Source organism: Brachionichthys hirsutus, chromosome 21, assembly GCF_040956055.1.
Source record: "Brachionichthys hirsutus isolate HB-005 chromosome 21, CSIRO-AGI_Bhir_v1, whole genome shotgun sequence".
Classification (NCBI taxonomy): domain Eukaryota; kingdom Metazoa; phylum Chordata; class Actinopteri; order Lophiiformes; family Brachionichthyidae; genus Brachionichthys; species Brachionichthys hirsutus.
In genome coordinates this window covers 8314900-8341853 of record NC_090917.1, presented here as the reverse complement: position 1 = coordinate 8341853, position 26954 = coordinate 8314900, and the positions used below count along the sequence as shown (strand labels likewise).

The window sequence follows — 26954 nt, the reverse complement described above, 5'->3', positions numbered from 1 at the left end:
TTGGCCTCGAGGAAATTCTGGCAAACCGTCTTGCGCCTCAGGAGAAAGCACCATCACTGTTTACAACAAAGGTGGGGAGCTGCTGAACTCCACTGGGAGTATTGTTGGGCAGTGGAAAGAATACGTCGAGGATCTCGATGGAATTTGACATTTCAGTGTGCATTTTTCATCCACATGATTTAATAAGCCACTTGTTAAAGTTATAAATCTATATTAATGTAGGGTTCCATGTTTATGGCTTCTGATGCAGCTTGGATGTCCATAGTAACCGGTCATTCTGAGGCTACGCCCACGCGGAGGCACGCAGAAGGGCCTCGTGCTTCGGCCCTCCATCGTTACGGAGTTACCTTCAGGTTGAGGTGCGAAAGCATTTCCTGTCCCTGAACAAAGTCAACGCAGCTGCAGTGACATGTCCTTGTTACCAGTCTGTCACTGCAAGCAGCTCAAGGTGCAACTTTATGTTGTATATGCATATTATACGTGAGCCGTATGAACGTGTTATTGCCAAATAAAATTGCACACAAACTTTTGCTTGAAGCTGCAGAGCCTACAATGGCTACTTGCTTAAATACACACAGCTCAGAAAGACAAATGAAATCTCAGAAAATCCCAGATTACTCATCTGGAAAATGTTTAATCATCATATAATGTAAATCAGAATTATCAATTCACTGAGGACTCGATTCAGAATCAAAGTAAGAAAAAAGACTTTAATCACAGCAACTCATCAATGATCAGTCTTTTGTTTCCAGTGTACTTTTCTACACTGTTGCGTTGTGGGGGGGGGTCAGAGACATATTAGAGAAGCTGGTGAAAAGGGCTGGCGGTGTTGTGTGTGTGTGCGTGTGTGTGGGGGGGGAGGCTCGACGGCCGAATGACAGGCTTTACATGCAGCACACTGGTGTGCTCTGGCAGGATGCCGTCACGAGACGCCGTGCACCATCATCTCTCTCACACACACACACACACACACACAGTCTGTTGCATGATTCATGGACTGAGGATGGCACTAATAGCAATCATGACGTAATTAACTACTTCTCAGATGTTTCCAGTGTTCACCGACATTCTCCAAAATTGTTTATATGTCTTTGTTGATTGGAATCCTTTCATCAAAGTAAAATACAAACAATTTGTCTCGAATGAAAGTCAAAGAACACTTGATGTTTATTCCCATCAGACCTCTCTGGTTAAATCTAGCCCTTAATGAACATTACACAATGCAGCTGACCTTTGTGACGGATCACATGACCAGGAAACCCGTTACTGCACAAGACGTTTATCAGGTTATTACGGGAAGCAGGTCCTCATCTGATGTTTAAAACCACAGGGCTGATGGCAATATGGTAAAAAGGATTTTTTTTTTGCCAGGATGGAAATCCACTATTTTACAAAACAAAGACTTCTTCTTTAAAAATACAAATGTTTATTCAGTAAATACGCGTTTATTCTCGTGTGCAATCAAAGAATGAGCCCAATAATCACAGCTGCCTGACGATGGCAGCAGCGTGGCGGGAAACCAGGACGATCAACGGACAACTTGCTAAAATAAAACACGGCCAAAGTGAAGAGGCGGGACGAACCTTTACGCCATCAAACAGACATGAAGGACAAAGCCGAGGTGGAATGAGGGAACTCACGAAGCCGCCGAAAGCAGACGCGACCTTCGTATTCCCCTCGCCTGCTTTCTTTAATCGCTTCCTGCAACGTCTACGTCGGTGAATTCATCCCATTCCATCTCGACGGGAACGACTCCGCCCTGCATCGTTTGGAGGGGCGATTGCTCCAATCAAAACCACGCTGCTCGTGGTGCCATCCTTTGTTAACAGACACGACGAGATGATCCGTCGGGATGCTGAACCATCTGAACTCTGTTGTCGTGAAGACTCTCTGCGAGCTTCACCGGTGAAACGTTTTACACAGTTCCGGTCGAGCTTCTTCCTGTCGTTTTCCCGGTTGCGTTTGACTTTCCTGCAGCGGTGACTTCCTTAGGCTCTCCACGCTCCTTTCTTAGCCGCAGGCCTCGACTCTGGAATCAGGTCTTGGCGTCCGATCTCCACCATGTGGTCCTCCCACAACTTCATCTCATTCTTGGAACGGACTTTGTCGTCTTCAGACAGCTGTACGTAGACCTGAGATGAGACGAGAAACAACCCCGACGTCTGAATACTGAGCACAGACTCGCTCGCCACACATTATGCGGTCGGAGACGGAAATGTTGCGCAGCCAACCTGTTTCTGATGGCTGAGGAGATTCCTCCAGTCCTGCAGCAGTGACTTCAGCTTTTCCTGAAAGATGAACACCAGAACCGTCGGTAATACGCCAAGCCAAGGAATGTGTGTGTGTGTGTGTGTCCAACATAATAATTGTAGCTGTAGAAACTGATTCCCAATATTTTAGCCCTTCTTATCCGAAAGCTTTAGTTCGACACGTTCCTTCGTTTTAAAAGTAGTTTCACTGAGAAAACACAACGTCCAACAGCCGCTCTGAACCTCGTGCGAGACTGACCTTTGCGTCTGCTCCTCGGGCTTCCTCAAAGTGCTCCGACATGAATATGTTGAACGCAGACCGAGGGCGTTTGGGCTTACCGAAGTTGATCAAGTCCTGGATCACGCAAACACAAAGAAGGTGCATTATAGAATTCAGATCGTCCTCGGGGGGGTGTAACAAATCAAAAACTCACATTCCTCGGGGGTTCCCTCTAACAACATTTAGAACCAATCGTTGTAACATGAGCTGCTCTTCTCTCGTCAGCATTAGTTGTTCAGGATCCTAAAAGTGGAACCTGAGACTACATTTCCAGATAGTTTGGATATAAAGCCTAACCCCCCCGCCCCCCGTTTCCATTATCTCACCTTCTTTTTGCGAATGGCAGCCAGCCTCTCCTGCCTTTGCTTCTTCTCCAGGCCTTGCTGCATCCGCTGAGCCGGCGTCAGCAGGGCCTGGTATTGCTGGAGGTCAACCTTAAACTGCTCCCTGGCCCGCTGAGAGGCGAGCTCAAACGGCTAACGGGAAGCAACAGAACAACACAAACGTTCATCCCGAGCTGCACGTAAAGAGACAAACAGAACGGCGTCTGGAGGAGGGGGGGGGGCGTTCACTTCCTGTCCAGCAGTCTCTTCTGATGTACCTGTTTTTGCTCGGGGGTCATCTGGTTCCACTCCAGAGCGATCTTCTTGCTAAGATCCATCAATTTAAGCTCTGAAGGAAACAGATGGTCATTATTAAAAGAGAAAGCAATAGTTGACATTTTCACTAAATGAGCACGTTGGTTTGATTCTTGCAGTTGTTTACACACAAAAAACATGTGAACGTTTGCGTGAAGCCGTTTAGAGCGCCATTAAAAACGGAGCGCGTTCGAGTCCACACGACATCCCATACACGAAAACTATCTCTGTGTACTTGAAAGCGCAGTACTGCAGCTGAAACGCTGTGCAGAGCACACTGAGAAACCTTTCGGTCACTTATAACTGATTTATAGTGAAATTATTGACAAGATAAACAAAATGCACATTTGATGAAAAACGACTCCTTTGAAAATATATTTGGTCGCAGTTTTCCTTCAATGCTTCTCACTCGTTCTCGTCAGAAGGCTTCTGAGACGACAGCGTCTCTCCCCAGTTAAAGGCCCATTTCCTAACTCCTGGTTCGATCCACGTTGACACCATTTACTGTTCACACCAATGAGAATGCTGCGAGCGTTCTCATTGGTCTAAATCGTTTCGTAGTCATCTGAATCACCACGAGATAAATTTATTCAATTTTCCTGTTCACAGAAAATACGTTACAAAATCAGGTACCTAACCCCCCCCCCCCAGCATCCCTAAATAGTTCTCAACGGACTTAGACAATTCACAGAATTGATCGACATTAACTAAAATCAGACTCTGGGCTTTTCTGAGGAGTAGATCCTCGAGGCTACGTGGGTTGTCGTGGGTTTTTTTTTCTCTCTCTCTCTCTCTCTCTGTGTGTGTGTGTGTGTGTGTGCCTGATCAGTTTGCAGTGTTATTGTCAGGAAAGGAAAGGTGAGCAGCGTTACCTGGGTACTGCTCGGCCTTGATTGGCCGCTGCTGCAGGGCATAAAGCAGGAATCCATTCATCGGCCTCTTCGGTGGACCACTGGGCTGAGAGCTCAGGTACTTCCCATGGACGATGTATGGAGCCGGAAGGACCCTGGCGCACCTACAACACGCGCGCGCGAGCACACACAAACACACACACACACATGATACGAACACAGACGGCTTAATTCGCATTGATCAACACACGTGAACTATCAGCGCCTCTTTAATAGCGCAGGCGTAACAGAAATAAAGCGATGAAGCTACCTAGCCAGCATGCTCGAGCAGAAGGACGCTGCTAAGCGGCTAGCGCGGGTTGCTAGGAGGCTGAGCGGCGCCATGCTTCCACGATAAAGGCCGCCGGACGAGTAGTCAGAGGCCCGCGTCGTTACTCAGAGCAGCGGACGCTACTTCCATTCATGCACTGATGTTTCAGTGAAGACGATGTTTCTCCGTTACTCCTTGATGTTATGCAGCCGCTGCAAAATAAACTGCCCTTCACGCGGCTGTGGAAAGGAAATGTGTTTTTCTTTGGGTTTTACTGGCGATGAGCAACCAGCGGGTCGGTGCATTACTGACACCTGCTGGACGGGAGGCGCGATGCATGACATCAGCTCTATTATTCCTGTTTCTTGCAGTGTAAACACGCTCTATGAAGAGTGCGGTTTAAACTTGTACGTCTGCTGAGGCGATGACCTTTTCCAGGGATTCCATCACATTTTCTACTTAAATTGAAACCGTAAAGAAACTGTAGGAAAACCGACACAGATTTGTTGTGTACTTTATGTTAGATATAATTAGAGATAACTTTATTATCCCTTGGGAAGGCTCCAGCAGCGCCATTGAGCACAGAGTCTGGAAGTAGAGAATATCAAATATACAAAATAGGAATAAATCAAAATACAAATAAGCAATACATGTGAAATCTTAGCAATAAATAACTGTATAGGTGTGTTGCACATGGTTATATACACTACTGTCGTATTTTATAACATGAGTCTGCAGGTGGAGAACATTAGTGGTTTATGTTTGGATAAGATAAGATATTCTCTTTATTAGTCCCCCGAGGGGAAATTCCAAGTAACTGTAACTGCTGTACTTATGTAGACCCTAATCCTCATGTTTAAAATGTTGTTGTTGACAGTTATATTTGTGGTTACTACTATTATATTATTATCATTGTATAGCTGCGTGGCATTTATATTCTATAAATATGTTTTGCTTCTGATCTATTTTGATACTGTGACTTATCTCGACTCTATCTGCCGGAATATTAAATAGAAGTGCCATGAGTATAACATTTATCTGACTCATCTGGTGGGGGTCAAGAAAGAGATTCAACTCAAACTTTATTCAATTCACAACGGAACAAACAAACTTCTTGTTAATTACTATTCAACTCATTATTATTATTCTTTAAGATGTTTTTAACTTTAATAATCCAAATTAGATCAGGCAACCCAACTACTACCCTTGAAAAAGATAACCCGGAACATTGCATTAACAAGCGTTCGAGCGTTTGATCCATTGTTTTCTAGGTCCACAGGAGGCCACCAGGAAGCAGGAAGCATTACTTCTTTTCTCACTTTTCTGAGTCTAGTGCGTTGAAGCGGTGCTCTTATCAAAATGCCCTTTTCTGCTGAGACGAGTCCGAGTTGTTGATTTATTCGCATCGTGGGTTGTTTCAGGTAAAGGTTTTTCTTCCATCTTTGTCCTGCCCATTACTTTGTGGTGGAGAAACTTGTGAAGACGGGAACAAATTTTCAATCCTTTTTCTTATCCTCCCTCAGTCGAGTCGTTTCCCGGAATTCCTTTTGCACTGTCCTGAGGAATGACCTTCTCTTCGAAGCTCGGACGAGTGTTCTCCATTTCATCCTGCTCCAAGTGGCAGGTTTGGGATCTTCTCCCGTGCTGTATCGTTTCCCACGTCTGTTGGTTTAAAGTAAACCTTTGTATTCAATGCGCCTGTTTTTTCAAAGTTCTCCCCTTCGGGAACACCATGACCTCTGTCTTGTGAGTCGTGACCTCCAGGCTGGCGATGTGCGCGATGGATGCTTCTCGGTGGGTAAATTCATTCAATAGTTAGTCCCGTGGTGCGCATGCGCGCCCCCAAACACTGTCCCGTCTTCACAGCATCACTACTAGTCAGGTTAAAGTTAGTGACTTGCTGTTTGCTGGTTAAAATGCAGCTTCAGATCTTTCTAACGAGCCCCTGATTGTCTCTGTGTGCAAAGAACACACGTTAATAACTCCGTGCGTAAAGTGTCTCTATCAGCCTCCACTTCAGTTAAAAGCGTCTCCAACTTGCGTTCGCTGAAGTTTCTCTTATTTCTGGGTTCACTCATCATTTGGTTTTAATTTTCTGATGGTGAAGACGAGAGAATCTCAGGTGCAGGAGTCATTTAAATATGATTTACGCATTTAAATGGGGAGACGCCGGTTGTGTTACCTTGTTACCTATAAGGCTGCATTAATTTGTTGATGATTATTTAATATTCATTACAGTAGTAGATTGTATTTTGATTACAGGACATTTTCCTGTCGGTTTATTTTTCTGCCATCCATTAACTATCATCGAGATTAAATGTGTAATTCGGATAGAATGTAATTTATTCCTGAAATAGCGATAAGGCGCTGTTTGTTTTCCACAGACGCCCACGCTGACCTGGATTTCAATGGCGGAGACTCAAACCGACCTCCAGTCTGATAACATCATGGATTCAACCACAATCAATCGATCTAGCGCGCTCCGGATTATGACGTCACGCGAGGAATCCCATATGTTTGCGATTCACACGTCACGCTGTGCAAGAACACGCACATCGTGTCCGCCGCGCCTTCCGGACGCTTCGATTGGAAGCGCGTCGTTTTCAGTGTGTCGTCACGCCGTCGCTGCCCGGAGACGGAGCTGCGTCAGAAGACAACACCGGAAGCAGGCGCGAATCTCCTTCACAGTAAAACCAACAGAGGCCTTTTCTTTGACGCCGATAATGTAATTGAAACAAAATTAAAACGTACAATCGCTACGCAGAAGGACAGACGGACATCTGATCTCTCGGTAGCATCAGAAGTATCCGCCTTCGTTTGTATTTTATTTTATCGCGTCCACAGGCCTCCCTGCGCTTTATTTTGAAAGCTGTGACCGGACGTGGTCACCGGATGTTGCTGAATGTGACCCAGGAAGGAGAGGGATGTGGCCGCGACGCATTTATGCTGCTGCTCGAGACATGAGAACCATCGCGGCAGCGCGACCTCGGGAGCTTCGTGTCGCCGCCCAGCACGGACCGTGTAGCGGCGGCGGGGTCGTCGCCGGAGCCGCCGAGGACCGGAGCGCGTCCGCTGGGCTCGCCTCCCCATGAACGCGCGCGTCTCACGCGCGAACAGTGTGTGTGTGCGGGGGCTGCGTGATATACGCTTCAAAATAAAAGTATGTGAATCGCTGCTATCACGCCGTTGACTTTTATTTTTTATTTTCTTTATTCATGTTTTTTTGGACTCAGACTTTCTGCCGTTTCTCTTCACATGTCAACAAGTCGGCGTCACATGAGGATGGAATCCTCCTTAGCGCTCGACAGACTGGAGCTGACCCCCGGTTCGACCCTGACCCCGCGGCGGTCCGGCGGGCCGCCCGCCGCGGAGCGGCCACATCTGGACGGCTGCGTCCCGCTGTCACATCAGGTAGCCGGTCACAAGTATGGAGTGGATAAAGTGGGTAAGTCCCGGGAAACGGGTTCGTTCTCAATAAAGTGTTTTATTTATGTATTTATTTTATGAAGAATGAAGTAGTGGAAGTACAGGCTTGGGCTGGGAGCCGGAGGGTCACGGGGTCAAGTCCTGGAACAATACAGACTGTGGAGTGGTGGCTGGAGATTGGCGCCCCCGTCTACCTCCAGGACGCTGCCCCTGAGCAAGGCACCGGCCGCCAGCTACGGTGGCACCTTCATCCTATACCCTCTCTGCATGATTTTATTTTTTGCTTTGATGCTGAATTTAGACTTTGTCATTTTCAGGACAAACTACAAGCTCATTTATGTTTATTTATTTTAGCAACGCAATCTGCCAATCAACCAATGATGTGATTATTCTGACCGACTTTGTGTTTAGTGACAATGTTTATATAAAAAAGAAAAAGCCGTCCATCTGTTTGCATAGTTAGTAACGGTTTTATTGTTTTACTTTCATATGAAGTTACCTCGTGGGTTTATTTTAAGTGTACATTTTTGGTTTGGCAGCAGATACTACTAGAGGGTTTATTTTACTTTTACTAATGTACTGGCATTGGCCAGCAGCAGTGTGAATTCTTTGCCCCCTGATTGGCCCACAGAGCTTTTTGTTGCTCAAACAGGTTTGTGTGAATGGACGACTCCCCCCCCCCCCCCCCCCGGCTCTTCTGCGTGTGAATGCAAAGCAGACTGGCCGGAGGCCTGTGAACTGCTTTTGTTCGGCTTCTCTGCCTCCTGATAATGGCCTCCTGTGAAAGTTATCTGGATTGCGTGTGATTTACACGAGGAAGATCGTAAAGAACCAAGACGTGTGTTGCTATGGCGAAACGCCTCTCTCTCCTCGCTCGACCGGGTCGTGTTGGTGTCAGACTGGACTTTGTAAACTGAGGAGCGTTAACATTAAATGAAAGCTCTTAGCTCCACTTCGGTTATTAGTTTTCACCCTCGTCCTTTTATTTGGTAGATAAATTCCTCCTTGGCTTAAGGTCACGCTAACGTTGAGCTAATGCGGCACCGGCCGGCAGCCTTTTCCTGTCTTTAACCCAGAGTTGGAGAATGAGGTCTGTGATCCAGTTCGACTTGTTAAACGGCTCACACTTCATTCATTGCAGGACTCGTCCACATTGTGGCCTCACCTAATAAAAATGCTTCCGTTGGTGGCCGACTTCGCCGCAGAATATTAATATTGCCCCACCTTTAATTTGGTTTGTACACTAATATTTTCTGGCGTTACTGAGGAGATCCATTTGTTCCTTAGTGCAGTTTATCCTGAATAAATAGCTGCACATTACATCAGATGGACTTGTAACATTACATCACCTTGTTTTCTAAATGAAAGGAGTAACTGCATTAAAGCTATTTTATTTTTTTAATATAAAATATTAATTATTTAAGTAATTATTCAATAGTCTTAAAATGATTTGTCCCTCCCCGTGAATCGTGAATGGGAATGTCAGGAAGCAGAATTGTTTAAAGGACATCCAGCGTGACGGATGGATTTGTAATCGTCTGATTCTGTGCGTCTCCCAGGTATCTTGCAGCATCCAGACGGAACCGTACTGAAGCAGCTTCAGCCCCCACCCAGAGGTCCACGAGAGATGCAGTTCTACAGCTCGGTAACACGCCGTCTGCATTCCTGCATCGCCGTCGGTGCAGACTAGCCGTCGCTCAGTGGCAGCATCGGCGCCGCCCCGCGCCCGTTGGCGTCTCCGTTTAGGTTCCTGACGCCGTCAGCTCAGATTTCAGTCTTGATTTTGTGACTAATGCTGCATTAGAAATTGGAGAAAACATTTTAGATTTATGCAGGTGTGTGGAATGTCCCACTTTGCATATTTAAATGCAGCCCAGCACACATGCTTGAGATGCGAGTTTTAACTGGGTTCAGCCTCCTGATCTCCATGAACATTGATTCCAGAACGTTTGCATTTCTTCATTTAGAGTTGTTCTCAGCAGTGCATTGAACTTGGTGCAAAGGTGAGTTGCTGAATGTGTTCAGTGAAGTGGGTCTCTGACGGCTACACCATGGCTTCCGTGTCTGTCCTAGGTCTATCTGGAGGACTGCAGTGATCCATGTCTTCTGGAACTCCGACATCATCTCCCCAAGTACTACGGCACATGGTCTGCCCCGGACAGCCCGAATGGTGAGAGACTGAACTCTGTGTGTGTGTGTGTGTGTGTGTGCGTGCATGCGCAGTTCATGTTTAATGGTTGCTTAACCCTTCGGGTGTTGGCCATGCTCTTCTCCCAGTAAGAAGCGTCTAAATTCACCATGGCTGATCTCACGCTCAGGTGCGTCCTGGTGATTGGCTGCTACTGAAGAATCTCGATAGATAGAGTGAGAAATATAAAGAGGGAGTGTACCAAAAAAAAAAGCTTTATATACACGAGAACAAAGTACACAGTGCAAAGTACTCGGAACATAAATGCCAGAGAATAAATAAGTAGATAAACAAGTTTTCTGCAACCCGCCCGAGGTACCAGCCGCCGTCCCTGCATGATGTGAACAACACAACTCCGGTTTAGTCTGTTGAAGAAGACGAAGACAATTAAATCACAAAAAGCAGAGTTTAAAAAACCAAACATTTATCAGTTAAGTTTTCATGATTGTTGTTTGATGTCGAATCCATTCGTCTTCCTCCTCTTATCCGGCGCCGGGTCACGGAGCCAGAAGGGTGTTCAGCCTCAGTAGGGGGGGTCCCGAGGCCAGCCGAGAGACAGTCTCTCCAGCGTGTCCTAGATCAGCGGTTCCCATCCTTTTCCCTGCCATGGGGGGGTAATTATATAAAAAAAGAGGAATCTTATCTTACCAATATCTACTCACCATTAGTTGTGGTATCAATAATTGCTTCTGTCCTTCATGGTCACATTTTTTGTGTCATAAATTCCACATTCTTGGGTTGTTGGTCTTTATGTGCCGAAGCCGTTTTGAACCTTTCATTGACTCGTTAACGAAGCTAATCAGCTGTTGTAGATAAACCGTGTTTTAAGTCTGAATCCTGGTTCGTCTGTTTTACTTTCTTGGAGGTCGTCGGCGCCTCTTCTTCCTCCTCAGTTGGACTTTCCAAAGAAGATCTCTTGTTTTTTAAATTAATTTTCGCAAAATTCACAGGCGAATGTTACGTTGGAGAAAATCCGGTGGTTTTTCAAAATAAAACACCTTTTAGGCGCTAATAATCGATGCAACGGAAATTGTATACATTAGTTATTCTTTCTGTGCGGCCCGGTAACAAATGCCTCACGGACCGGTACCGGGCCGCGGCCCGGTGGTTGGGGACCATTGTCCTAGATCTTCCCCGAGGCCTCCTCTCTGCAGGACACGCCCGGAACACCTCCCCAGGGAAGCGTCCAGGAGGCATCTGAATCATTCCGACCGCTTGTATCTGGGATCTTGTCCTTTGGGTCATGACCAGAGGTGAGAGTAGGAACGTAAACTGACCGGTAAATCGGGCGCTTCGTCTTCGTCAGCTCCTTCTTCACCACGGCAGAGCGATACGACTGCAGCCGCAGCACCGATCCGTCTGTCCGACCCCAAGATGCTCGAAAGCCTCCACTTGAGGCAAAGACAAAGACTTTTCCTACCGCTGAAGTATTCAAACTTCACCGTCACACAAAACGCATTCTCTTCTCAGACATCATGACAAGCAAAACCTTAATCTCACGTGGAAATCTCTCCGTTCCTCAGACCTGTACCTGAAGCTGGAAGACGTCACTCAGCGCTTCGTCAAGCCGTGCATCATGGACGTGAAGCTGGGCCAGCAGAGCTACGATCCCTTCGCCTCGCAGGAGAAGCGGGAACAGCAGATCAGGAAATACCCCCTGATGGAGGAGATGGGCTTCCTGGTCCTCGGCATGAGGGTGAGTTTGGCCAGCGTAGCCGTTTTGGGGGGACCCTGAAAGGAACGGTAAACTCAATAATTATAATTCAAGCCGTCAGCCATCATTTCTGGAGGTTAACGGCAAAACTGTAGCTGCACCGACACGAGCGACGGAAACGAAGGCTCGTTTTAAAACGTACAAACAAAAGCCAGCGTGATATTTACATGTCCCAAACGGACTCGAGAAGATGTTCACACATCACACGATTCCTCACGCACAACAGAGTCGTCACATTTTCACTGTTCAGCAAGGAGCCCACTAACGGTTCAGTCAGGCTGCGGATCACGCGGCGCGAGCTCGCGTGAGACCCGACTGTCCCGAGTCGTTTGCAACGTCGGAATGTCTGTTCTAATTATCTTAACCATAACACAACCCCCCCCCCCCGTCATCATCAGATCTACCGGTCTGTTGATCACGAGCGACTCCCCATTTCCGAGATAAACAAGTCCAACCATTATCCCTCACAAATCTTCACTGCAAGTGGCGAGTCAGAAGGGAAGGAGCGCTCGAAAGCGAGGAGGAAACGGGGACTTGAGATTTAACCTAAGAACCTGGATTAAACCCCCGTTGCTCATGATCTATTAAATCACGCGTACCGGCGTCGCCTGCCTTCTGCCTTCTGAAGCCAATCTAGAGTCCTCGTAGAGCCTTAACTGAGGGCTCACGGTGGACAGGAAAGGAGTGGCGAACTCCTTATCTGTTAGACAGGAAGAAAGTCAAAGAACAAACTCCATATCGCTCTAATTTCCCCCCGTTGCCGTCTGCTATCCGTATCGCCATCAGAACGAGGCCCGATTTCGGCTTTCCTGTCGGCTACAGGAAATACAAATATCTGTAAGGAGGCGGTTTTCTGTCTCATGAAGTTGAACTGGATTAAGATGAGCTGCTTAACTTGGCCTACTTTCAGGCTAACAAACAACCAAGTCAGAGGCGGTGGAACACACAATCCTAACAACACGCAGTAGAACATGCACCTCGAATAAGACTAATCCTACATACCTGTCCAGCATGCCTTGCCCATAGGGCATCGGTGCAGAGCTACACTAGTGGCAAACACACAAGCCCCGTGGACATTTTTCAGTTTTCACTGTGCAGCAGAGAATGAGAAGTGCATGATTATTGTTCCTTCAGATGGCAAACCGAGCTTTAGTGTAAATAACTTGTCTTCAGAAGCAGAAGAAGAAGGTTTTTCCCCAGGCTTGTCCTCAGTGATTAGGACAGTATAATCCCGGCGCATAGAATGAGGAGGCTGTCAATGAATAATCCGACACTCAACCGACCTTAACCCGGAGTACAACCGCCTCGTTGCTCTGTGTAATGAGTGAAGATATTGCAAAGGACGGATGGGACTCAGGCCTGCGTTTGGGGAACGTCACATGGTCCTGCCAGTCTGTGTGGACAGTAGAAAGCAGGCCATTGTAGGATGACTAATCCTGAAAGGCCCGGCGGTGTTTGTTCAAACTGATCCTGCTTGTGAGTCAGCTGATTGGACTGAAGCTTTATGGCTACGTGTCTCCGCCCCTTTTCAGTCTGGCCATAAATCAAGCGCACCTAAGCTTGTGGACCTTTGTTCAAGTGCCCTCTATAAAGGTTGGTCGAGACTAATGTACAGGAAGTGACTCGTGTTCGATTTGTGGGTTGAGGTTGCGACAGGATTTTATAAATCTAGCTCGGAGGAAACGGGGTTCTCGCCGGAGGAAACGGGGTTCTCACCGGAGGAAACGGGGTTCTCACCGTTCGGCTTTCCTCCGGCGTTCTCACCGGAGGAAACGGGGTTCTCACCGTTCGGCCTTCCTCCGGGGTTCTCACCGTTCGGCCTTCCTCTGGCGTTCTCACCGGAGGAAACGGGGTTCTCACCGTTCGGCCTTCCTCCGGCGTTCTCACCGGAGGAAACGGGGTTCTCACCGGAGGGAACAGGGTTCTCACCGTTCGGCCTTCCTCCGGTGTTCTCGCCGGAGGAAGCGGGGTTCTCACCGGAGGAAACGGGGTTCTCACCGTTCGGCCTTCCTCCGGTGTTCTCGCCGGAGGAAGCGGGGTTCTCGCCGGAGGAAGCGGGGTTCTCGCCGGAGGAAACGGGGTTCTCGCCAGAGGAAACGGGGTTCTCACCGGCATTGTGCCGTCGTCCTACTGAGCAAGAAATCAAACGCTGTGATAAACCTGCTGGGCTTCCTCCAGCTCGACGTACTAAATCACATTTCAGCCAATATGTTACCTGGATTTAAGCAACATATTAGAGGTGTGACACTGGTTTCAGAGGAGGAATCGGTTCACTGACGGAGGATCAGCTTCAGAAACTGGTTTAGCTCGACTGGGTCACTGGACTGGATCCTCTCGGCCGTAGCCAGATGGGATAGGCTCCAGCAGACCCGTGGCGCCTCGGGGGCTAAAGCAGCTGCAGACAGGACGATAGCAATCGTCTCTTCTGCAGCTGCTTGATGGTCCTTTGAAAAAAAGGAACCACCAAAGAGTCAATCACAGCCAGCAGAGAGCAATATAATAACATCTAATCTGCCTCATCTGCAAAAGAAAAGGAAACAGCGCCCCCATCTGTCATGTTGTTGTCACTACCTCAGTTTCAGACGTCCAATTTGCACCACATTCAGAACTGTACTGCCCCCCCCCCCCCCAGTCCTCACAGATTAGCTCCGCCTCAAACATACTGCCGTGTAAACCTACAAGCGACAAAGCTTGATCTTAGTTTGTGTTTAAGCATCATTTCTTCATTGTGTTGCAGGTGTACAAAGTGTGCAGTGACACATTTCACTCGTATGACCAGCACTATGGGAGGGGGCTAGTGAAGGACACCATTAAAGCTGGTATGTGTATTTGTATACATCAGTGTGTATGTATTCCTGGAGTCTCCACATCATCCTTGATTGGGTTTAAAATACTTTATTAGCCGCCGTCGAGCTGAAATTCTACTTTACTAACCTTGAAGGCTTTTTCAAAAAGGCATGATTTTGCTGAGGATTTGAATCTCTCCATTTCTCTCTCTTCCAGGCCTCGTTAATTTCTTCCATAATGGTTTCTGTTTGAGGAAGGATGCCGCGTCAGCCAGCATCCGCAGGGTGCAGCGTATCCTTCGCTGGTTTGAGTCCCAGCAGCAGCTGAACTTCTACGCCAGCTCCCTCCTCTTCGTCTACGAGGGTCGCCCTTCGTCTCTCTCGTCATCTTCCTTTTCTTTACATTTCAACGCCCCATCTATCTGTGCAACCACGACGGAATCAGTGAGTGGCAGCGGTTGGGGAGCAAAGGGGAATACAAGACCAGAAGGGGCGGGACAGGAAGAGGAAGTGGCCGAGTACAACAACAACATTCAAGTGTCTGCGCCCCGAGACCAAAGCCTGGCCAGCATTTACACCAACCGTACAAAAGCTGGCCACCACCACTGTGCCAAGGGTCATCTCCATGGCAACGGGAGAGATGCCGATAATGTGGAGATGGCCGTGAACTCATTTCCCCGAGATGACATCTCAGCGCTGTGTGACGAGGACAACGCCGCGTGGAAACTCAGAGGCGAGTCGCAGCGAGCTCCAAACGCCAACGGAAACAAATCCCAACTGGACGGGGAGGATGAGGATGAGAAGAGGAAGAACAGTGGCAGGAGAATAGAGGAGGCGCCGAAGCAGAAGGGGCAAGGAGGCGATGGGACAGAGGGGAGTGGGGGAAACGTGGAGGTCCGAATGATCGACTTCGCCCACGTGTTCCCGAGTGAAAGCCACGATCGTGGCTACCTCTACGGGCTCAGACACCTGCTGACGGTGCTGGAGCAGATCCTCTGTGAGGCTGACTAGTGCTCCGGCTCCTCCCCCGGCCCGCCCTCACCTGCTCAGCGAACCAATGACAGGCCGATGATGGCTGTATAGTACCTTCCCGCGTCCTTTACTGATGCTCAGCTCTACGGTGTCACCTGAAGTCCCTTAGTATTCACAGGTCTTACATTTTACGCAGTGGCCAATGAAACAAGAGCTGGCTCTGGTTGGCGAGGCGGTGAGACTCGATGGCGGCCGCTATTTAACCGGAGTTCAGCATCGGTCTAAAGCAGCTGCAGCTCAGGTCCCGACAGATCAAGTCTCATCGTGCACACGCTGCAGCATCTCATCATAGGGTTCATGTCGGGGGGGGCAGTGAACGCACCGCCTGCCCTGCATCACTGTATGATGCAAACAAAAGTGCAGCGTTGCCGTAGCGATCGGCCTACGTTACGGTGAGAAACAGGAAGGCAGAGTAAACGAGCGTTGGCGATGCACCGGCGAGGAAGAGGATGAGGAGGAGAGATTTGAACTCGGGTTAAAGTCTGCGTCATCTTCAAAGGCTCGGCCGTTTGCTTTTGCTCAGGAAGGCCGTCTGCGCCGGAGTAGTTTACACGCGCCTTTCCCTGAGACGGGGCATTATGACCATTTGTTGTTCTCAGCCCCGAGAAATATTTATATTTATGCACGAAAGAAATTCTGTGGTGGAAGGTTTTACTCTCGTCACCCACCCACAACTCGACGTGACATATACGTCTGAGGGGTCGTTGAAGTGACCGGCAGAGACACTTTACCCAGGCTGACTGGAAAAGGCTCGCGTTATCATTCGGAGATCAAGGTTCGCCTCAGGTGATGGTGATGGTGGATTTCTCTGCGTTTCTCATATGTGGATCAGACTGGATCAGGTTTACGGCGCCCCTCCGGGTCAGGAGTGACCCTCGGTCTCTTTCCTGATGGCGTGGAAGCTCGTGAAACGGCGTTTGCGCTGGGTGTGCAGAATGTCGAGCTTTATTGCGTTTCATTTATTCACCGTGTAAAACTCAGGTAAATTTACTGTATAAAGAAATGCTACTGCTGTTTTCCTGTCGCCAAGGTGACCCTCGACTATTGTTTTATGGAGTCTTATTGATCGTATGTGATCACTGTGCGTCTTTTAGCCATGCGTAATCTTAAAATAACCAAACATGTTACCTTTTACAGCCATTTTTATTGGTCCTCCGGTTTGTTTCTGCCCTACTGTTAAACAGGATTATATTTGTTCATGCATTGCTGTCTTGTACTCCTAATCTTTTTTATTATATATATAAAACTAATGTTTAAAGGTTGCCCATTGCTCCAGTAGGTTGCATACACACTCGGGCACTAACCGTGAGTTGCATTGTAATTCATTGAAACAAAGCTTTTCCTTCAGATTCTGCAGAGGTGATATAAATTAAGAATTTTAACGTTGGAGATGAAGAATCAATGAAATGCGCTGCTTTATTGGGAGTTAGTTGACCGACTCGGACTGATAGGACGACAGCAACTGGATGGTTTCATGTCATGTTTGTTTTATGGCAGACTATAACAATTTTGCAGTACTGGTTGATTGTAACCCCCCCCCCCGTCCCCCCTTTATTTTTTTATTTTAAATAAATCCCAGTTGGACACAGCATCTTAAAAGAACAGTTCAGTCAAAAAAATGTAATTCAGGTATCTCCTCATAAACTGAAGTTTCTCATCCCACAGAACATTCTGGAGCTGAGCTGAAATCTTTTTTGGAGCCGCTAAGCTCAAGCATACTGCATATACTGCAAGATCAAGAAGTACTTGTAACGTCATCGTACCTCAGCATTTACCTGCCACCTAGAAAAGTCCCCTGGACTCTGCCAGTTGCATGCTGACCATTGTAGATGCAGTCCACGGTGAAAAGGGGACTGGAAGTTTCACCGCAGATAATGACTTCAAACGCTGAAGTAGCTTTCCTTCTCTTGTTTATCTCTTATCTCCGATATGTTTTTGAGGCCGAGAAGTGATTTGTAAGATATTCTCCGACTGGATGATCGGTTGAGCTTCCCATTGAAAACAGTAGCATTCATTGAGCACACAGTACACAGTACTACAGTACACAATAGAAGCAAAAGCCATCACAACGCTATGAATGTCTGTAAATAATTTGTCATCATCCAAAAACTGACAGTTTGATAGTTTGATAAAATAAATTGTGACTTCAATTTGCCGGTTTTGTCCAGAGATTCACAAATCAATGGAATATATTAAATACTTGCATATTATGGTCACAAAAAGGAATGGCATCACTTCTTGTGGAGACTCTGAAGTATGGATCCGGGCAGATTCCTGGAGGCTCAGGCTGGGTGTGATGACGACGCAAACGTGTTCTTTACAACAGAGATCTCTAGACTGGACTGGGCCTTTATGTTATGCTTCACATCACACTTAAACTTTCTACACATATTTCCTGACTCTGGCTGGTCCCATATTTAGATTTTAACCAATTGTGTCCGCAGGCCTCTTCAGTAGCGCTAGATAGTATTGTGTGAATATATAGAAAATAATTTAACTTAAGATGCATTTTAATCTGAACCAACAAAGATTGCTGAAATCAATTAGGGTATAATTTTGTATATTTTTTTGCATAACTTTTGTTTTGTTTAATAATTTTCTGATCATGGTGGCAGCTTTGAGGTTCTCTGTTGTGTCTCGGCTAACGGGCAAACCTTATCAAGCATTTATATGCGGCCCAGAATTGATGGAATCAAATGTAATCAGCGATTCAACGTGTGACTTCCTCCGGTCGGTATAAAGAGGAATCTATCATTGTTGATGAGACCTTTTATTTCACTGCTTTTCCAACACATCCGCAACAACATTACATGATATAAACGCAAAAAGGGCCAAGGAGCCGCAGCGGCGTGCTCCATCAGAATTATTGATAGTTACAAAGACAAGCAGGGGCTACAATCAATATGCGTTGAGAAATCTGTGGGATGGGATCAGATTGAGGGCTGTGGTGATGCGTTCTGGTTTCCTGGTGAGATCTACAATGTTCCTTTTAAAATTATCCATGTACAGAGGTGAAAATTACTATTTGAAGACCGCTCACGTTCACATTGGGAGGCCATTCATTCCAATCACTTCCCTTCAAGTCTCACCGTCACTGCCCGCGTGGGCATTGAAATACCCCAGAAGATCCAGTACCCTCCCCAAAGACTCCAAGGTCGGCTGCTCTCCACTGCTGCTCGGCCCGTAGGACACTTATCTGAAGGTCGGTGGTTCGTGCCTGTTAAAGGACAGCATTTTCCCTCGCTCTCTTCGATTATTTTTGTGGCAGCTCCGAGTCAAGAACCAGAACACATTTGAGTTGGTCTCATGTTTAAACATTTAATTCAATTAAAATCATTTTTAAAGCGCCAGATCATAAAATGAAGTTTTCTCAAGGCACTTTACAGGTGTAGCAGGGAAAGACAGAACCCAACCTGTCCCGCAAGAGCAAACACTTTGGCGACAGGGGCAAAGAAAAGTTTACCTTTAACAGGCAGAAACATTGAACAGAACCTAAGACTCATAGTGGGCGGCCATATGTTAATGACAAACATTTCCAAAACGTGAATAACCAGAGCTCAGTGTGTGATAGGAGGCCATGCCACCAGTCTCTCATTCCATCTATTCATATTGGGACGGATATTCAGTTTGAATATGAAGTAAAATCAATTTCCTGTCCCACAACAAGTATACTATTTGTATTACTGCAAATCAGTTCCTGTAAATTCATTGTGTTTTGAAGGCGATGAAAGACTCTTTGTCCCAATCCCCCCCCCCCCCAAAACAATGCCAACTCTGTCAACTAAAGCCTCTTCAGGGCCTGTGGGTAGTACTTAAGGAATATTCGATGGGCAATATCATATGTGTCCCCCAAAGGCTTGGTTGGGTATTGATGACTGTTGTAAGTGAATCCCTTTTCTATCTGGAGAGCTGCCTGGTCGAAGGTGTCCTGATTGAATGGCTGTCCCTTTTCCAGACACTCCACCAGAGTGTAAACAAAGAGACCCCATCGCTGGGCATAGTAGTCCTCAACGAGGCCTGCCCACTCTTTGTTGGCATAGTCAAGGATCTCACCACTGGGACCCCATAGAGTGAGCTGGTTTCTGGCATTCATGTCAAAGAGCTGGGCCTCCTTCTCATTTAGAGCCAGGGACCGAGCCTGCTCGAGCCATGTCCCCAAAAGGAAGTTGCGGTGGCTGTTAAGCAAGCGATCGAGCTCTGGCAAGAGGTCATAGAGCAGAACACCGCCTGCAATCAGTAGCTCTTTTAAGTTTTGATGGCGGAAGGCATCTACGATATCTTGGTAAAAGGACGTCGTCATGACTTGTAGGGCCTGTCGAGTCAAATCTACAACGTCATACCGGAAAGTCTCCTTGGACATGAGAGACGGAGCTGCCTCAATAATCAGTTTCCAAGCTTTGTACAAGTCAGCCGGATCATACCAAAGATCAACATTCATGTGTAAGGAAGGACGGCGCACAAGTGGACTATGGTTGTGGTTTCGGTAGTGTGGCACCGTGCAGTTGTAGACACCGGAAAACAGGAGCCTCCATGCAGTGCCCAAATTCTCTTCTGCGCTTCCATAGCGGCGCGCTGCATACAGTGATGCCCACTTGGACAAGTTGACGGGCCCCTCGCGCCAAGCCAACTCGCTCATTAACTCGAATATTACAGGATTCTGCTCAATGCCCTCGGGTGTCATGCCTATGCCCACCATAGTGGAATTTGGGAACTCCAATGCTTTAAAGGGTCCGGAATTGATGCTCTCCACCGTGCCAAAGAATCCACTGTTGCCCCCAAAGTTTTGAAGCATGCACCAAATGAACGGCTGTCCATAGAACGATTCTGTGTAGGAGAAAATTGGCTCAGTCTCTGCAAACAGGTCCAAAACAATCATTCTCCCGAGGGGCACTCCGTGTAGTAGGGCCTGGATCTGGGCTGGTTTCCAGAATGTTGCATCACTGAAGAACAGCCAGCCTTGCATCAGCCAAATTGCCTCGGGATCAACTGGGAAGAAGAAAAAGAAGTTTGGATGATCAACCAGAGCAACACTAGCTTAGAATCAGGAGGTCACTAACTTTGTAACAGAGTTAGTGACGGAGACCTGCCACCAATTATGCATAGCAGCCAGATTTGTCCCTCTGAACTATGCATGAGGCAAGTGCCTCCTGTGACGTGAAGCTCTCAAGTCTACACGTGAAAGGTATCAGCACTGAGCAGATTGGTGCTTTAAAAAAGGTCTAAAACGTGCAATTTGAGTCAGTCATGCAAACACTCACCTGCGGTCATTGAGGCAAAGACGGAACGACTGATTGCAGCCAGGTAAGTAGGATCAGAGGAAGGTGGCGTCATCTCGTTGAAGGTGTCAGTGTTGTAGATATGATCTGTGCCAAACTGCTTCACTACCTGGGACAAATACAGCGAACCGATCTGGAGAAAAAGAGGGTCCTGAGGGTCTAACATGTAGGAGCATGAGAAACTGCAGTTGAAGTGAGCCCAAGGACCCAGTCTGGTTACATTGGCTTTCGGATACAACCTGAAGTACAAAAAACACATCAGTCATTGAAATGGTTTGACTTAAAGATTTACCAAGTAGAACTACTGAAACCTCCGCCAAGCCGCTCTTTCCCTCCTAATCGGATTTACACCATCCACATGTTGATCTGGATCAACATTTAAAGGTTCTAAATTGTTCTTGGCATCTTTATACACTAACCATGAAAATTACATTTTAACTCATTTTTTAAATCCACAAATGGGTTTTAATGTTAAAATGTAAGAACTGCAGAACCTGGACCTGTGACTTCCTACTGCATCATCAGCCCAACTATTACCATCACTGCTAGCATTAGCATATGTAGTTTATTAGATATTCACACTTTAAATATTAACATTTTCATTAATCTAAAAATTCCAGATGGGGAAACAGAGCGACATGTCTCTAAATATAGCGAAATAGTCACCTGAGGATTCCCTTGGGAACGTTCCCAGAGAAAGCTGGCAGCACGGGCAGCATGCCGAAGGATCTCATTCGCTCCAAGATTTTAAACTGCAAGGAGAGAAGAATTGTTGTGAGGATTGATTCCAAAGCAGCTCATTCAATAAAGCCATCAAACATGATGGGATTGCTGCACTGAAAAACAGACCGGGTGTCAGTGAGCGCACCGCGGTTTATTTGTAACACGGTACTTGGTGGCGACAACACAAGAAATGTCCCGACTCTACTCGGTAGTTTCAGACATGGCTGATGAAAAAGGTTGGGTCAGTACCTGGAGAGAGAGCTGGCTCACATGCCAGGACTGAGGGAGCGGCCCGGCAAACTTGAAGACATTTCCCATTCGGTTCCACGCCAGATATGCTGGGCCAGAAAAGAAATCCTCAATCTCCGACTGGTTTAAACCAAGAGCTCGAAAGACCTAGAAGCACCAAGGGTTTTATCATTCTGCTGCAAATAGACCGCAAAGGCCATGCACACACACACACACACACACGTCTTCCTGTCTGTCATGGAGATAGACGGACAGACAGACCTCTTGCCACAGGGCCTCTTGGCCGGTGAAAGCCAGTGGCAGATTGATTCCATTAAGCGCCATCCAGTCGATCTCTCGCTCCCACCTGGGCCAGTCCCACCAAACAGAGGAGTAGCTGAAGGTGCAGACGTTCTGGTAGTACCGGAACCTGCATGCAAACGCACACGAACACGCTCGGGTGACGCCAGAAAACACTTCGAAGGCGTTTCTTGTTTAGATTATTCAAGTTGATTCATTTGCATGTCCCAACTGTGCAAGCCTTTTCACAGGTAGTAAAAAAATAAACCTCTAAAAGCACAACAAATGTACATAAACAAATACAAATACATGATCACAAGATCCAAATTGCAGCAGTTAAATAATAAATAAGGGGCCGCAGAATGCTCGTGTCTCGGGACACTCGTATGCCGAGGCATTCCTGTAAATTCCATTTATGACGTGCACAGATCACAAAGGAGAGCTGCCGATACCGGGCGTGGCTGGACAGGTATGCGGTAAAACTGGCTATTCTCCTGGGCGGACGTTCCGGATTCTGCGGCAGTGAGTCTCCTCAACACCAGCTTGCATGTCTAAAACGTCTTTTCATTTCATTTACACTTTTTATGCACCGATAGTTATTACTTATGTTTTTTCATAATTTCTTGTCTGGCTGATTTCTTTCTGTGTCAGTGCAATATGGCTTAAATTTTTAGAACAAATATTTTTGTTCAAAAAACAAAGCACGCTTTTCTCAAAGCAGCTTTATTATTGTCAAACTACAATTAATTATACACAAAATCATGATCTTAGAGCGATGAGTCTGGAAAAATGGGCTTTCAACGTCATTCTGGATCTGATCCAGATGAAATTCGGTGGTGAGAGAGCACGCGCCCCCCCCTCCCCCTACATGACTGTAAAATTCCATAAACATCAGTCAATAATCAACCGAGATATTGAGTAACACTGAAGCGCCATTGTCTGCATTTCAAAGTGATCCAGAATCCAGGTCACATTCCAAACATTTAACCACCTGTTCCAGGTAACATTCCAAACATTTAACCACCTGTTCCAGGTAACATTCCAAACATTTTATCACCTGTTCCAGGTAACATTCCCAACATGTTCCAAAGTATTTCATCAACATCCGTCCAGAACTTTGAGTTATCAATAACAGTCGACGGACAGACGAACACCTGCATCGACATAACCCGCCTCGGCGGAGGTAACGAAAAGAAGCTCCGATCTGCGCGCGCGCGTTAACCTGGGATTACGTCACGTGAGCGACCTGCGCCCTTCGGCGCCCTCTGACCCCCTCTGTGTCCGCCCCTGGGGAACCACCGCTCCGTGGAGGCAGCCGCCGGCGCGGCCCACTCACCTGTGCGGGGTGCTGATGCGCAGGACGCCGCTGAGCTTCGGCAGCGGACGCGGCAGGTCCAGCTGGCTGCCGAACCAGGAAACGTGGCAGTTGCAAAAGTACTTCAAATAGTTGTAGATGCCGGAAGCGACGGCGACCCCGGTGCTGCCGGTGGCGACGACCCGGTCGCGTTCCGTGGAGCTGAGCTCGCACACGTCCAGGCTGTCGTTGGAGAGGCTCCTGTCCACGGACACCACGAACTCCGTGGATCTGTCCCCGAGAAGGCGCCTCAGCAGCCCGGCTACAGCTCTGCTCTGGTCCTGGTCGCTGGTTCTGGGTTCGAGAGCGTCCAGACCGGGGAACCTACCGCAGACCGACCCAATCAGACCCAACAAAACGAGCGGAACCAGCTGGGACGACATCCCGATGAAGACGCGCCGTTTAAAGAGAACCAGGAAGTGTCGTTCCGCGCCGCGGTCCAATCAGAGACCGCTGCAATCTCGAGTCCAACTCCCAGCCAATCAGAATGCGCAGCGTCTGCGCGACAGCGCTGTTGTCACGTGGTCGAACGAGGCGTCCGGATTCCAGGTACAGTCCTGACGTCACGTGATCGTGCTGTAAACGCGTAATGGCTCAATGTTGGGGAACAAAGTTCGAACAGCTTGCACGAGGTTAGGTTTAATTATATAACGTCCCACGCGTACAAGTACAAGTACAAGTACAAGTAAAGAAAGAAATACAGTCTATTAGATCTAAATACAGTTTATTAGACAGAATTCTACAGGTTAAAATGATGTACAGTTGTGTACACAGATTCTGTGCTATCCTATAAAGCCAGAGATAATGCGTTTCTATGGATACAGACAAAGTACACAGAATGCATGGACAAAGATACTGATTAAATTAGAATATACATAAAGCGTACAAACATATACTGGTGGACATGCTGTGTGAGTGATACTGACATAATATACATATTATACAGAAAGATGTGAAGCTGTATTTTAATTTTCTGGATGGTAAAATTAACCCTAACCTATTTCAGGTGTGAACAACAACCTGGTTGTTTCCCTGTAACAGATGAAGTCTCTTCTTCTACCTGCTGAAGTTAACCGACTGATTAAACGCTGTCATTTAATTGATCAAACGGTAATAGTCTCCTGAGTGCATGCTAAAGGTCTGCAGGCCAAATGACAACAGCCCAGCGTCAGCATCCGAACTGTGAGCTTTACCATAAAGGACGTCTGCTGTTCAGTGTTTTCCTAAACGCATCGCTTCTTTCATCTGTTAGAGGTGTGTAATTAACAAAGAGAACATTTGAAAGGTTGAAACATTTAATAAAAACAATTCAGATGCAAGTTGGCGAGGAATTCAGCGCTGCCATTTAAATTACGCACATCATATTTAAATGACGCGCCTGATATTCCCTTGTCTGCGCGATCAGAAAATTATATATCATGTAGTACCATCCGGAAAATATGAACATAGTACTTAAACCAGTACCATGTTCATATCACCTCAACCTGTATGAGCCCGGAAAAAGGAGGAACTTTACAGAAAGCGAGTTGGAGAGGCGCAAAGAGGTTCTTTTTGGCACGCTGTCCTCCGGTAAAAGCCGTGAACGCGAGAGGAGCGTGCGTGTGAGGCTGATAGAGACATCTCACACTTTACGCACGGAGTTATTAACGTGAGTTCTTTGCACACAGAGACAATCAGGGGCTCGTTAGAAAGATCTGAAGCTGCATTTCAACCAGCAAACAGCAAGTCACTAACTTTAACCTGACTAGTAGTGATGCTGTGAAGACGGGACAGTGTTTGGGGGCGCGCATGCGCACCACGGGACCAACGTGAATGGATGAATATGCTGATGCTCTGATGACATCAGGAACACCGGCTCTCGCTGCAAACTGCGCTTTAACGTCGGCCCGTTCAGATGCATTGTGGGAATGTGATAAACCGGGAGGACACGCGGATGGTTCCGTCCCGATCGGTCTGCCCCGGTAGAGGAACCCCGGTGTGGTCAGCACCTGTACCGGTACCGGCAGCGCATGGGTCCGCGCGGTGACGCGCTCCCAGGCCGGCCGCAGCTCTGCGCACAGTGCGCTCCTGTAGCTGCAGACAGCTGGGTGCGTTCATTGTAGGTCGGTGTATTTAACATTTATTTAATAGAACCGTTCCCAGCATCACCTCTAAGTGTCGCCAAAGAGCCAACAGCTGTAGGAACGTGCGTAAACCAGCCATGAAGTTGGCGTGAGGCAGCGCGCATCTCCACGGTCATTTCACGATACAGCTGAACTCTGACGTGAAAAAGTACGTACGCCAGTTTTTGTGCGTCCGCACCTTTTGTACATGAGGCCCCCCAGGTGGTGATTATTGATGACCCCCCCCCCCCCCCACTGGACCACAGTGACCATGCAGAGGCCTGAATGTGTTTACATGCTCCCTTTCTCCTCCTGCTCTGCTTGGCTTGTTTGTATCCCTTGCGTAAAGAACAAACACAACTTTGTGTGACGAATCATCCGTCACGTTTTTGTCCCGCTCTGTCGAGTGTGTGGAAGCAGATAAATGTGGGAGATATTCATGTTTTCACCAACATGTCCCCGTTGTCTTGTGTCTACACAAACAGGACAGCAACTCTCCGTGACCCCTGTTTGAAATGTAAATCGCTCACACGAGTAAACACGTTTGATTACGATCGTCACTAATGCTCGTAATCTGTCACCGACGGTCATTAATCTAATTCTAATGGCTTGCGTGGAATGAAAACACGGCCCCTACATTATTTGTGAGCTCACTGATGCGCGGCGGCCGACGGTCAGACATTTTTGAGTAAATGTGACCATGTGAGGTTATTTTGGAATCTTTGCCTTGTGTTTAGACTGCAGTGCTGAGTGTGTGTTTGGGAGAATGTAAATGGAGGATAAATCTTACCCCCCCCCCCCCCACGTCCTGTCCCTTTCTGTTTGCTTTACCAGGGCTAATCTATCCATCATCAGTTGGCCTGCACCTCTAAATGCTGTGAACTTCCGCGATGAGCAACGTCTTCCGCGATGAGCAACGTCCTCCTCACCATGGGAGTCTGACTGCGACTGAAACCCCCCCATCGGCAAGTTGACTGAGGAAAGATGTCCGTAAGAAAAACAGCTTTGATGGAGCAAACCCCAAACTGACGTGTGAAGTAGAGAACCTTACATCCATTTGCTGTCGACAAAGCAACCAAATATCAGTGATGTAGATTGAGCTCTTCCTCATTCCTCCTGCAGCATCCCCATCACGCTTTATACTCACTAATCCCATAGCTCTAATGAGTCAGAGCAGGAACTGTGTTGTCATGACGACGGTCCTTGAGCGCTCTGTTTACTTGGCCTCTCGTCGCCATCAGCTCATTCCAATGAAGTTCACCAGCAGCATCCGTGCACGGAACGCTCCTATAAAAAGAGCAAAACATAAGCGTGGGAAGAAAAACCACAAGAGGAGAGAATTATTTATTAATCGCGTATTATTTATAAAGATGACTAATAAATATCTCGTGGAAGATTCTGTTAGATTAGAAAGTACAACATTAAAAAAAAGCTCTTGGAGTTGTGGCTTGTGTGTTAATCATCACTAATCTGATTTTACTGTGTGCACATCTGTTC

The 26954-nt window shown here is 47.3% G+C and overlaps 3 protein-coding genes across 3 annotated transcripts; 1 reads left to right on the top strand and 2 right to left on the bottom strand.

Moving 5' to 3' along the window:
- Nucleotides 1-690: 690 nt before the first annotated feature.
- On the bottom strand, nt 691-4402 carry tfam (transcription factor A, mitochondrial). The gene is given in 8 exon segments (XM_068754909.1): nt 691-2009; nt 2011-2132; nt 2232-2288; nt 2509-2604; nt 2856-3005; nt 3131-3201; nt 4040-4182; nt 4329-4402. Coding segments are annotated over 8 exon segments (807 nt in total). The 3' UTR covers nt 691-1915.
- Nucleotides 4403-7583: 3181 nt separating this feature from the next.
- On the top strand, nt 7584-15453 carry ipmkb (inositol polyphosphate multikinase b). Its single transcript, XM_068754907.1, has 6 exons — nt 7584-7773; nt 9314-9399; nt 9828-9924; nt 11466-11638; nt 14394-14475; nt 14660-15453. Exons 1-6 carry the CDS (start codon nt 7584-7586, stop codon nt 15451-15453), a joined length of 1422 nt encoding a protein of 473 aa, XP_068611008.1.
- Nucleotides 15454-18772: 3319 nt separating this feature from the next.
- Nucleotides 18773-23738, bottom strand: naglu (N-acetylglucosaminidase, alpha). Its single transcript, XM_068754906.1, has 6 exons — nt 23338-23738; nt 21984-22131; nt 21723-21869; nt 21417-21502; nt 20733-20989; nt 18773-20460 (listed from the first exon to the last, which is right to left on the bottom strand). Exons 1-6 carry the CDS (start codon nt 23736-23738, stop codon nt 19256-19258), a joined length of 2244 nt encoding a protein of 747 aa, XP_068611007.1. The 3' UTR covers nt 18773-19255.
- Between the last annotated feature and the right edge of the window lie 3216 nt (nt 23739-26954).

Bases quoted from the DNA above. Each gene is read 5' to 3' on its own strand.
- ipmkb (XM_068754907.1), top strand. From the start codon at position 7,584: ATGTCAACAAGTCGGCGTCACATGAGGATGGAATCCTCCTTAGCGCTC. The intron at 7,774-9,313 runs GTAAGTCCCGGG...TGCGTCTCCCAG, and splicing joins GTATGGAGTGGATAAAGTGG to GTATCTTGCAGCATCCAGAC. The intron at 9,925-11,465 runs GTGAGAGACTGA...TCCGTTCCTCAG, and splicing joins TGCCCCGGACAGCCCGAATG to ACCTGTACCTGAAGCTGGAA.
- naglu (XM_068754906.1), bottom strand. From the start codon at position 23,738: ATGTCGTCCCAGCTGGTTCCGCTCGTTTTGTTGGGTCTGATTGGGTCG. The intron at 22,132-23,337 runs GTGAGTGGGCCG...GTTTGCATGCAG, and splicing joins CGCATCAGCACCCCGCACAG to GTTCCGGTACTACCAGAACG. The intron at 21,503-21,722 runs GTACTGACCCAA...CTCTCCTTGCAG, and splicing joins TGAGCCAGCTCTCTCTCCAG to TTTAAAATCTTGGAGCGAAT.